The 13,175-nt window shown below is 33.8% G+C and overlaps 1 protein-coding gene across 1 annotated transcript in view; it reads left to right on the top strand.

The window, feature by feature from the left end:
• Positions 1–12,622, top strand: part of LOC137634119 (uncharacterized) — a 16,979-nt gene extending 4,357 nt beyond the window's left edge. Inside the window, exons 2-7 of the mRNA XM_068366342.1 lie at positions 3,667–3,755; positions 5,555–5,789; positions 5,908–6,122; positions 6,447–6,546; positions 11,499–11,617; positions 11,891–12,622. Coding sequence (XP_068222443.1) covers positions 3,667–3,755; positions 5,555–5,789; positions 5,908–6,122; positions 6,447–6,546; positions 11,499–11,617; positions 11,891–12,178 — 1,046 coding nt within the window. The 3' untranslated portion in view covers positions 12,179–12,622. The remainder of the gene's footprint in view (positions 1–3,666; positions 3,756–5,554; positions 5,790–5,907; positions 6,123–6,446; positions 6,547–11,498; positions 11,618–11,890) is intronic.
• The last annotated feature ends 553 nt before the right edge of the window (positions 12,623–13,175 follow it).

Genomic DNA, 13,175 nt, shown 5'->3' with positions numbered 1-13,175 from the left:
ATCAAGGAACTGGGGTGGCTAGGTAGTGATGATGACTGGCTCAGAGGCCTCGAGTGGCTCGTCAGTTGGATCAGGAGAAAACTGGGCTCCTAGTGCTGCAAGATCATCTTCTATCTCTAAGCGGTCAATTACCTCCTGAAGCAAGCTAGTGGAAGTGAGTCCAACTTTTGGATCCTCTCCAAGAAAAACAGCATATGAGGTCCTCTTGATCCTGGAATGGTATGATGAGTTCTGGTTCTGAACAAAACGAAGGCCTAGGGACCAATCTTGGGTGTTGTCAGAGAGCTAAGCAGCCAGCATGTCTTTGATGTCTAAAGTCGCCCGTTCGACTGAACCTTGACCCTGTGCCTCTCTGGGGGCTTGCCATGCACAAGACGCGCCCAGAGATCCTTCATCTCTCGAACCACCTGGGCAGTGAACTCAGATCCATTATCTGATTGTATGATGAATGGAGCACCAAACAATAAAATGATATCCAAAAGATGTGAGTGGGCGAAGGATGACAAACTTGGTCAGATGGCACTGGTACACAATAATCCACTGTGTTGGGCTTGTGGAGATGACTGAATGTCAATTAAAATGACTTGGAAGCTAGAATTGAAATCTTAAGTAAGAATGGGGCGAACCACAACTCCCTTTTTCTTGGTTCTTTTTGTCTTTTCTTGGCAGGTAATACAGTAGGAAGCCTCCCTTGTGATGTTATCATATTTAGAGTATGATATTAGTTTTAGTTAAATCTACAATCCAAATTGTTTCAAACTTTAATCTAAAACTGCTTATATTGATCAGGGTACTTGTTTGTTGAATTACCTGCTTTTATGGTTAAAAGAAATAAAAGAAAGAGGCCATTTCAAACAAAACTGAATTAACTTCTTTGGTAGTTGAATTTAAAGTGAACACCTGTGCTTGAAACAATTATGGGTGCAATTTATATGAAAAATATATGGAAATGATTAACGGATATTCATAAAGACTAATTATAAAATAAAGATTCAAAACCAACTTTCAGTGAATAAGAATCCGTGTCAGCACCCATATATACTTAAAAACACATGAAAGTGGTGTTTTCCAACAAATACCAGAATTACACAGTTTGACTAAATTCTATCAGGTAAATTGTCTAATAAGAACTACTAAATTTCAGCCATTTCAAGTAATGCCTGGAAATTTTAGTCATTTCGCGAAATCCCAAAGTGAATCAGACATTTCGTGAAATGCCTAAAATCTTTAGGTATTTCGTGAAATGCCTGGTTACACAGTTTGCCTGTAACATATATATATATATATATATATATATATATATATATATATATATATATATATATATATATATATATGAGAGAGAGAGAGAGAGAGAGAGAGAGAGAGAGAGAGAGAGAGAGAGAGAGAGAGAGAGAGAGACTGGCCTAACACCCTCACTCACAAAAACTTTCTAATATACCACAAGGCTAAATTCTTCCAATGCCACCCTCACAAAGACAAAAGAAGCGTATAGTGTGCATTTATATATGGTGCATATACTGTATATATACAGCATACTGTATATATTACTATACTTCAAATTTTTCCATTTGTGAGGGATGTACCCATCTGTTGTCAGCGTATATCTATGGGACGAGGTTGCTAAAATCCAGCCCTACCACACGGAAGCTCCAGATGCTTATACATCAACAGCGCCTGTCTTTTTCTGGTGGTCCTAAGCAGGTCAAGTGTTCCTCTTAACTTCGTTGATTGGAAGAGAGAGAGAGAGAGAGAGAGAGAGAGAGAGAGAGAGAGAGAGAGAGAGAGAGTCGTGATATTTGCATGGAAGTCCTAAATAGCAGGACAGTAAGTACTTCTTTGATTGGAAGAGAGAGAGAGAGAGAGAGAGAGAGAGAGAGAGAGAGAGAGAGAGAGAGAGAGAGAGGAGAGAGAGAGAGAGAGAGAGAGTCGTGATTTTTGCATGGAAGTCCTAAATAGCAGGACAGTAAGTACTTCGTTGATTGGAAGAGAGAGAGAGAGAGAGAGAGAAGAGAGAGAGAGAGAGAGAGAGAGAGAGGAGAGAGAGAGAGAGAGAGTCGTGATTTTTGCATGGAAGTCCTAAATAGCAGGACAGTAAGTACTTCGTTGATTGGAAGAGAGAGAGAGAGAGAGAGAGAGAGAGAGAGAGAGAGAGAGAGAGAGAGAGAGAGAGAGAGAGAGAGAGAGAGAGAGAGAGGGGTAAACTATTCTCATTTAAAGATTACTTTGAGAGCCCCATAAATGGTTCACTATACGTTATAAAGAAATTGCTTGCCGTGCATTGTAAGAATATTCAGCAATTTTTATCACGTGAGATGAAGTCAAGACAAGCAAAAATTTTTCTGAAATCAGACAAATTCAAACACACATTAGGCTGAAATTATTCCATTCGATGGCCTACAATGATACAATAATTAAGCCAATTTGGTAGTTGTCCAGAATGTTGAATGGTTCAAAGAACATGTCCTTCCCACTTCCGGTTTTCGAGGTGTGACGTCTAAAGATTAACCATAAAAATACAAGGAAAACACTACCTTTTCCTGTTATAATATTTGATGGGTGTATTGTGTCAAATTTGGCATTTTTTTTTTTTTTTTTTTTTTTTTTTTTTGCAAAATTATGCGCAACCTATGGCATCCCTCAGCATTGATGAGGTATTGCACTGAGCATAACTCGAGATATTTTCCAATTTGCCCTTTTGATTACCATTCTTTGTAGTTGAAATTTAATTGTATTCATCAACAGGAGAGAAAAGTAGCAAACACTTATTTTTTCATTTAACAGTTTAATTATGAAGTCTTCCGAACACTATGAAGTTTTATGATCCATAAGTATTTGAAGCTTTTTAGTGACATTTTCATCATTAATTGATAACGAAAAATAGATTTCAATTGAAATAATCTATACTTATTGGTTTTTGGTCCTCTTTTCATGTTTTCGTAATGAACTCCCATTTGCATGTAACTTAGTCTTCAAATTCAGTGAATGAATTTACTTTTTCTTAACAGATTCAGGGGGCATACATCGTACAGAAAGGATTTTGCGCTAATCTTAAAGTACAAAGAAGATAAGTCGAGAATTTACAAGAAATGGTCTGTCATTGAAAGGAAATAACGACTCTTGTGAACAACTTGTGAACTGTTATAAACTGATTTTATGCATAGATTTACAGTCTAGCTATAAAAGGAAAAGACCCAGAGCTGTTGCCACATTTTCTTGCCAAATTCAATCACTTTCATGGAAAAGGGGAATAACCAGATAGCTGAAACAATTGACCTTTGAGCAGCTATGCCATATCTTCTTGTATATTTAACGACATTATTGGATTAATGGCTGATTGTTGGTAGGGAAAACATGGCATAGCAGCAATTCATAGACAAGTCTCAACACCGACAGGGTGGGCCATAGGATGTATATGGTATTGAGGAAGTTAGTAATCTCTAAACTATTAAATGTTAGAACATCAAGAGTTAAGACTTTAAAATCGAGTAAATAATATAGTCAGAGTCGCAGATTCAGTTGTTGAAGGTTCGAAAACATAACTTCATACCTCCCTTTAAACTTGAACGCTGTCATGATAAATGATAAAACGTTTATAGATTATACAAAGCTATTCTTTTTCAATAATCAAAAACTAACTTGTTATAATTCTTTCTTTACTTTCAGGCTGCAGAGTGCAGGAATCTTTGAACACAACAGTAAACTCCAAGAGCTACAGTCTAAATTTATGGTTTCCACTACAGCAGAATTTCGAGGTTGGTCAGAGAACCTTGGGTTTAAATCAGAATAAGAGCAATTGCCATAGACATAAATACTTTTCATTATGTACTCAAGTTTAGCCAAATCTTCCCCTTAAACCCAAAACGAACAAATGGGTTGCTCCATTCTCTCTAATTCCACTCATTAACTTTCTTTCTCTAAGACCTTATTTCCTAACATCTTATTTATATTAAATAGTTTTTTTTTTTTTATCCTGAGAAGTTGTTTGAGGACTGAAACTTGCTGCACCTAACGTGATTCATAATGAGGTACAATATTTGAGCTTTGCCTGTTATTATTATTATTATTATTATTATTATTATTATTATTATTATTAAATGCTAAGCTACAACCCTAGTTGGAAAAGCAGGATGCTATAAGCCCAGGGGCCCCAACAAGGAAAAGAGCCCAGTGAGGAAAGGAAATAAAAAAATAAAATATTTTAAGTATAGTAACAACATTAAAATAAATATTTCCTATAAAAACTATAAAAACTTTAACAAAACAAGAGGATGAGAAACTAGATAGAAGTGTGCCTGAGTGTACCCTCAAGCAAGAGAACTCTAAGCCAAGGCAGTGGAAGACCATGGTACAAAGGTTATGGCACTACCCAAGACTAGAGAACAATGGTTTGATTTTGGAGTGTCCTTCTCCTAGAAGAGCTGGTAGTCTTCTTTTGCAGACGACCTACAGCATTGTGACTCACAGTCTAAGTCGAGATAATCTAACAAACATTATTTCTGTTTCTTGCCTTCCATTTATTTAAGTCGAATCTAATTTTCTAACATTCACTTTCACATTATTCTTATTACAGACAAATACAAATTCTTTTACCATTTCCTGCAATTTCCCTTGAAGAAACTAATACAACATTCCATTTACAACCTCTTATCTCATTGTTTCATCAACTGCTCTTTTATAAAAATGTTCATCACTTGATCCTGATGGGAAAGGAGGACCCATTGAGACAATAAACTGGAGCACGAATTCTATTTTTACAAATGTGCAATGAATGTCCCTAATAAATTTTATAAACAAGATTAAACACTACTATACATAATGCTTCGACTACAATCATTACAAGTCATTGCAAAACCCTCATCATAAACAGCATTCAATCTCATCGCAATTCTGCCATGACTTTTTTTCCTTTACCCACAAACAGACGAAATTTTTTGTTACTAAATACCATTTCAAGATTTCCCATTCCCTTTTCTTCGACTCCTGCAACCAGCCTAATAAGACAGGGCAATAAGAGACAGCACAGATAATAGAGCACCACACACTATGGAACAGTATCCTTTTTCTCCACATATGCTTAACTAATCAGTTCATGACCCAAATTCAAAACTTTGGAAATAATTATCACAATCAAATGAAAAAATGTCCTTGGGGTATGGTATGTGGGTAAAATAACCTCATTTAGATATATTAACTGAAACCTTAGTCCATAGGGGGGAAGATCAGCAATATACATTATATATATGTAGTATATATATATATATATATATATATATATATATATGTATATAATATATACATATATTTTATATATATGTGTATATATACATACTAAATATATTATATACATATAAAATACATACACACGCACACATATATATTCAAGATATTACCTGTTCCATACAACTATATAGAATCTAACATATACACATGGCCTTCAAGCACAAACTTCTGCATTTGGACATACAAATGTACATATATTATCAGTAAATTAGTGCGAACTATTTAATGCATGTAGTTCAATGTGTTTCTTCTTACCTCCCAAATTACAAAGGTACTTCTCCCAGATCAGTGTTTATGGAAGAAAGGGAGGCTGTTAAAATTTCCGCAAGAGCTGTCTGATCTCAAAGGTTGGGTATCAATGGAGCTGCTACTATACCCACAACTTGAGCTACGCCATTCTTCTAATAGTTCTATTCAGCTGTTATCTGATAAGGTGAAATTAAAGGAGCTTTCTTCGCAGCATTTGATCATTCGTAATGTATTTACTTTCCGGAACTGTCCTCGAGGTAAGTATCAAATATTAATCACCTCAATTGAAAACTCATATACTTTTGCATGAAATTTGCTAGAAGCATCAAACTGTAGGTACTTAAAATTTTATTCCATTCTTATTTCTATTTACAGAGGGGGAGCCAGTGTGGCAAATATCAAAAGGGAAACGCCTAAGCATGCAAGTGGAGCCTAATGTTAAAGTTTCTGTGATACTAAAAGGAGCAGACAAATGCAAACTAGAGTTCAAGACAAGTCCACCCAGTATCTGGTTCAATATAAACGGAAAGAGGTTTTCCAATCATAGCATGCCATCATATTTCGAAACTGATGCCAGTACCCGGTTTGAGGTAAGGGTCAAGTAATACATAGTACTTTTAAAGAGAACATTTAACATATAATCAATTCAACATTTCCCAATTGATGTAAAAACCATGGGTACATTTATTTATACTGTTAAATATTTTGGTTTAATTCTAATATACTCCTAGTAAACAACATTCCCTCTCTTACAGAGAATTTCAACAGGCAATTTCAGATAGTTTGCTTCTATGAGCATAAAACACTTAACATGAGAGGTTCTAAAATCTAATTCTGATTCGATCTCATTAAATTTCCTGTGTCTGTATTCACTCTTGCTTTATCAACTTTTTCCTTTCATATATCCTCAACAGATCATTTTCGTTAGAGGAGGAGAAGTAGACAGCGCTATGATGTACCTACGATCAAATTGTACACATTTGATAAGTTTTGAAAAGAAAAACCAAACGCCAGGTGAGCAATTCGAAAATACTTGTATGAAAAACTGATTTCTATCAATTCTTGAATCTACTGCTTTATAATCTATTTGTGATACTCTAACCTTTAAAAAATAGTTCTTAACAGTTAATTGTCTCTTGCAATAGGTTGAAAATATCAGAATCAACATCCTACATAAAGTGAAAAAGCCCTCTAGTCTGGCTTTTTTCGGATGACTATATTCACAGTAATCTAAGTTCGTTGTCAGAATAACCATTATTCATCGCTTACCGTAGATATTCTAGAACTTCTTAAAAGAACAAAATTTATGTCAAACTATTCAGTATCATTCGTGATCACAGTTGATTCCTAGATAACACAGGATTTATAGAACTAAACATCCGTGCTATAGAGGGATGGAAACCTCGCCTCTTCACAAATAGCCATTTGGAGACAAGGTCTTGACACACACACACACACACACACACACACACACATATATATATATATATATATATATATATATATATATATATATATATATAAAACTTGACAGTTATAACAAGAATAGAATACTAGATATGATGATGCAAGACAAAATGATCCTTAAAAAGGAGAGTATTACGGATATTTTTCTTACAAATATTATAATATTCCGTCAGGAAAAAAAACAATATAAGAAATATAAGAAAATTTGTCATTTATATAACACAGATGGTTACCTCGTCAACACCTGGTCTCGGGGAAGGTGTAATGCCGAATGGATTATTTTAAATTGTATTGTTAAAAATTTATCACTTCAAAATGTCTTGTTTCCAAAGGTGTCGATTCAAAATATATCTTTTACAGGTGTTGCTTATAAAGGGTCTCGTTTAAAAAAGGTGTTACCTCATTAAGTATTGCTACGAAAGTATTGTTTCTAAAAATGTCGCTACAAAACATTTGTTGCAAATGGTATCGTTCAAACGTTTTCATTAAAAAAGTGTCGCATAAAAACCTGTTTCAGAATGTTTCGTTTTTAAAGGTCTGGATTCGTAATGCTACTTTTCAGAGTGTGGGCTTCAAGAACTTGAGTTTCAAAAGGGGTATTATCAAACTAAGATGTCCAAAGCGAAGTGCATAAGTGTCGATGGTGCCCGCATCGCAGAAAGTCTGTCCTAATAAATAATATCACCCGTGATAATTATATAAAGAAAATAACATAATTCTGTTCTGAAAATATAAGCGTGGTGCAATCAACATGGAAAGAACAGGAAAAAAAATGAGAGATGGTGATTACTGAAAGGAGAGTAAAGTTTGAACGGGAAAATGCTGGTATCGTTGATCTGGAGAGCATGTTAGGAGAAGCAAATCCTACTCAGGATATTAACGAAAAATAAGTTAACCTTACGGGGGTTGTTAATCTAGCAAAAACCTTTGAATCAATAAAGATAACGCGACAAAAATTGACAGCTACATCAAACGAGAGCATAACTTATTATGACAAAGTTTATTATTATTATTATTATTATTATTATTAATTTACAAGCTAAGCTAAAACCCTAGTTGGAAAAGCAGGATTCTTTAAGCCAACAAGGAAAAATGGCTGTGATGAAAGGAAATAAGGAAATAAATAAATAAATGAGAAGTAAGGGCTAATAAAAATAAAATGATTTAAGTAATGTAACAATATTAAGACAAATCTTTCATAATAAATTATAAAAAGAGACTTATGTCAGCCTGTTCAACATGAAAACATTTGCTGCAAGTTTGAAATTTGAAGTTCTACTCAACTACCCAATTAGGAAGACCATTCCACAATTTGGTCACAGATGGAATAAAACTTCTAGAATACTATGAAGTATTGAGCCTGATGATGGAGAAGGCCTGACTATTAGAATTAACAGCAAGCCTAGTATTACGAATATGATGGCACTGTCCGGGAAGATCTGAACGTAAAGGATGGTCAAAATTATGACAAATCTTATGCAACATGCATAACGAAATAATTGCACGACGGTGCCAAAGATTAATATCTAGATCAGGAATAAGAAGTTTAATAGAGCGTAAGTTCCTATCCAACAAATTAAGATGAGACTCAGCAGCTGAAGACCAGACAGGAGAACAATACTGGAAACAAGGTAGAACGAAAGAATTAAAACACTTCTTCAGAATAAATTGATCATCGAAAATCTTGACTTTCTAAATAAGTGGAAGAATCAATTTGTAATAAAATCCACTACAGTTTCTGCTAAAATCAGAGGAAATGGGGTTGAAAAAGCACTCATAGACGCTCCAATTATTGTTACGAGACTACATCAAATGGAAATGTGGTAAATTTCGTCAAATGTAGAGACCAGGTAGTCAATAGGATACGGGGCACGGTTGAGACAAAAATGTATAGGACGTCAGGAACTGTGACTATGTAAACAATGTATACAATCTGTTGGTAACATAACACTGCAAATGGGACAGGTGATAAATGACAAATCTTACATATTGGTAGAGTTGAAACAGGGCTCAATGATTTTAATAGGGCTAAGGTAGTTGGAACTATCCCATAATACACAGGTTTTCTTTCATATTCCGATAACAAAGGTTAGAGGGAGGCTTTTCCTTTCTCATCTTAAGATAGAAAAACTAAAGTAATAATTTTTAATACAAATTAATTCTATAAACAAAATTCTAAAAAAAAAATCTATTGTCGTACTTTACAATCCTTCGATCATATCAGTTGGTTAACAATGTTGACTGTGTAATATCTTTGACTAAGCACACGCTGCATTTAGTTTTAAGTGATGGAATGAATAATATTGTACGCATCAGATATTAGTATGGAGAAGTGTCCTATTTCTCCAGCGGATAAGCTTATACATTTTAGATTACCCTTACTGAAAAGCAGCGATAAAGAAATCAAGTTTCAGAAATAAATCAAAATCCTCTCTGTGCTTATTGAAATTACTCGCAAAATAAATTATGATAGTAAAATTTTCTTACGATTAATAGGCTCTGTTTGTGTTGATTGCCTTACATATGTATACACTAAGGTTTAAGGATTAAAGACCACTCATGAATAGCAGAAGCAAGGGACAGTGACAATGACCTAGCTAGCTAGCAGGACAATACCCTAGAGACAGGCCATATAGACATATGATTAGCGCTAAAGGCCCCTCTTCACCCAGACTAGGACCAGGGAGGGCCAGGCAATGGCTGCTGATGATTCAGCAGGTAGGCCTATAGGCTCCCCCTTCCTTAGCTCACAAGGATGGTGAGGTTGTAGACACTAAAGAAACTATCAAACTTCAGCATGCTTGCACCCTAGTCCAGCGGACCTCCAGGCAGGGACATTTCCAATAGACCACCACAACCCTAAATAGGGTGAATGAGAATGAATAAACAGCATGTATCCGCTGATGGAAAAAAAGAGACTGTAATGATTAAGGACAGACTCGTAAGGTTAATTAAAGAGAATTTGCAGAAATAAAAGAAGAAAAAAAGGACTTAACAAAGGAAGGCGTATGGAGGTCATATAAAATCGTTAAGGGCTGATACAATCCTGTATTAAGTATGAAGAAAGCCGAATACTTTAAGCAAAATTTCCCATAAATGATTGCAGACATGAATAAATTATATCGCATGCTAAATAGTCTGACGGGAAATGTTAATGAAAAAACTGGATCTTTCGTGTAAATTCCGAATATGATTGGTGCTGAACCATAGGCACAAATAATAATAATAAAAAAAAACGAGATTTAACCGTGGAAGAAAAATGTACACTTAAAAATTTGCATTAAAAACGGTAAAAGTTTGGCAACATTTATTCCCGGATTTTTACCGTTTTAAAAACGGTTATATCGACGTGAAAGAGTGATATTACGGTCATCAACTGTAAAAGATAATAACAAAGTAAGGTAAAGTTACGGTCGCCTGTATTTTAATGAAATACGGATGAGAACAGTATATTTTCACGGAGAATTTCTGATGAAAATTTACAGTTTTTTTTTTTCTAAGTGTACGATTGATCTGATGTCAACATCTAAACTTTCTAAAGTAATAGACGTGGGAAATGTTTTCAAGTCTAGCGGGTATAATTGGAAAAACAGTAAACATTAGTGACTATGGACATCCTAAATTTGAGATCGTGGCTTTGTTTACACAAGTTCTCAAAGATGCTCTCGATTAACCAGACCAATTCCGAATCTATACTTCCAGTAAAAAGTTCTGGAATATGTAATTCTTGAACAAAAAGATGATAATTTACAAAGAGTCGAAGCATTGCCGGATAACCTGCCAGCATACAGAATTATATTCTGCGACGAAAAATTGTATAGCTTCTTTTCTTCGCCCATAATGGTTATCATGATTTCAGTCGACATCATTTGATATTAATCTCTCTCTTAATGTAAAATCTATCGGAGGGTTATATGCATTACACGCTCGAAGAGTCGGCTTCCTATAACACGAAATTAAGAATTAGTGGTTTTTCTGCGTAACTTAGTCTCGAGGCCTATAGATCTTCTGAATTTTGGGAGCCTAAAACCTTATCAAACACATCTTCGACCCGGGGACTAGGTCAGTAACCCTTTGCACTGCCAAGAATAATGACATATTTTTTTTTTCTTTTTTTTTTATTGAATAAAGAAGCACACTTTGTGAGGCACTGTCTGCTCACCAAATAAATTAGATTTAAGCGCATAGCTTCATTTTAATACATCTTTTCCTGAAAAACGAAACTAGAGTTTCCAAAATCTTAGGAGATTGTGAATTTTACAGGGACATCTTCAATACTAAGGTCTATTTTATCCTGATTATATTTTAAGTATTTATTCTCCATACGGAATAATAAGAAAATAATAATAATGATGTATTAGGAAAAGCACTAATAACTACATCAAAAGAGTTATTAATAGTTATTGCGAACAGGTAGTAAGGAAGTACAATTCGAAGCAATCATATCAACTGAATGATCTTGATTATGTAATACCTATGAACCTAAATCTTGTTTTCAGAAATGAGCTTGGTCAAGCAATGGCATTCATGTCCGTGGTACTTAGCTGCTGTTATGATGGCCGCCCTCCTCCTCAGCTTGATGTGCAATATTGCAAGCGCCTGCAACCGACGGAAAAAGGTATAGTACCCAGGTTTTCAGTTGGTGCTTTCTTGGCAACGAGTAAAAATTATATGGGGGAAAACTTCAGCAGAGTAAAATCTTCTGCTTTCATGTACGCTTTGCAGTTCCCGTCGTATAATTTTCTATTAAAAGTACTTTTACATCTGATATAAATTCAAGTCTATACACCAGTTACCTCGTTCTGCAATCACCAATCGTTATGTGCATCAGTGTAAACCTAAAACAGACAAGGAATTATAAGCATTATTAATCAAAATAATTACTTTTCAGAGTTCAGCATCGACCAACGAAGGAAAACCAGAATCAATTGCCCGGGAGGCAAAGGCCAAAGTACCTTTACTTCCACCGAAAAATCCAAGATTTCCCTCTACAAACACAGGAACTAACCTTATGAACACATCCCACTCCAGACCCAATGCTGGTGGTGTTGTACCTGAACCTTCAAGGCCTGACTCGGACATTTACGTGAAGGCAAACAATGTCAGGCTTTCCATGGTGGCTTATTTGAAGAGCAAAAATGTCATAAGAGGAAACGTCTATCTCAAAGAAGGACAATAGGCAAACTAATATCCCTATCAGGTTTAAAGATATTTTAAACGGGTCTCATATTTGATTCAAATTAGAAACGTAATGCAAGTTGCTTAGCTGAATTAAGAAATGCATCATTCTATCTTTTTCCATCTGGCAAATTGCCATTGCTCTCTCAAAATATCAAAGCTTGAGCTCGCTTTTGTAAATTTGTACATTTATTTGTTTATACTAATAGAATATTATCATTCTACTTTTATTTCACGTTTAGTTGCTACTGGTAATCTTTATCTTATATACTTAAAGTATAATTAAGTATACTTAAAATGTTGTTATACAATTTTATACCTTTATACAAATCCAGTTTGTGTATATACTGTTTATAAACCATAATTTTACATTTTCTTAGTCGTATCCTGTTATGCCATGTACTGCCAGGGACACAGATGTTGTTTTTTCACCTATTGGAAACATGACTGACTTTATAAATAAATGCTTGGATATTTTACTTTTTCCTACAAATACAGAACTATTGGTTCTAGAGTATATATATATATATATATATATATATATATATATATATATATATATATATATATAGATATATATATATATATATATATATACATATATATACATATATATATATATATATACATATATATATACATATATATATATACATATATATATACATATATATATATACATATATATATATACATATATATATATACATATATATATATACATATATATATATATATATATATACATATACATATACATATATATATACATATATATATATACATATATATATACATATATATATATATATATACATATATATATACATATATATATACATATATATATATACATATACATATATATATATACATATATATATATACATATATATATATACATATATATATATACATACATATATATATATATATATATATATATATAGATATATATATATAAAGCTTTTAAGTCGAACAGTAAGACAGTCATAAGT

Source organism: Palaemon carinicauda, chromosome 44, assembly GCF_036898095.1.
Source record: "Palaemon carinicauda isolate YSFRI2023 chromosome 44, ASM3689809v2, whole genome shotgun sequence".
Taxonomy (NCBI): domain Eukaryota; kingdom Metazoa; phylum Arthropoda; class Malacostraca; order Decapoda; family Palaemonidae; genus Palaemon; species Palaemon carinicauda.
The sequence above is the reverse complement of the archived record's forward strand: the minus strand, read 5'-3'. Positions and strand labels throughout refer to the sequence as shown.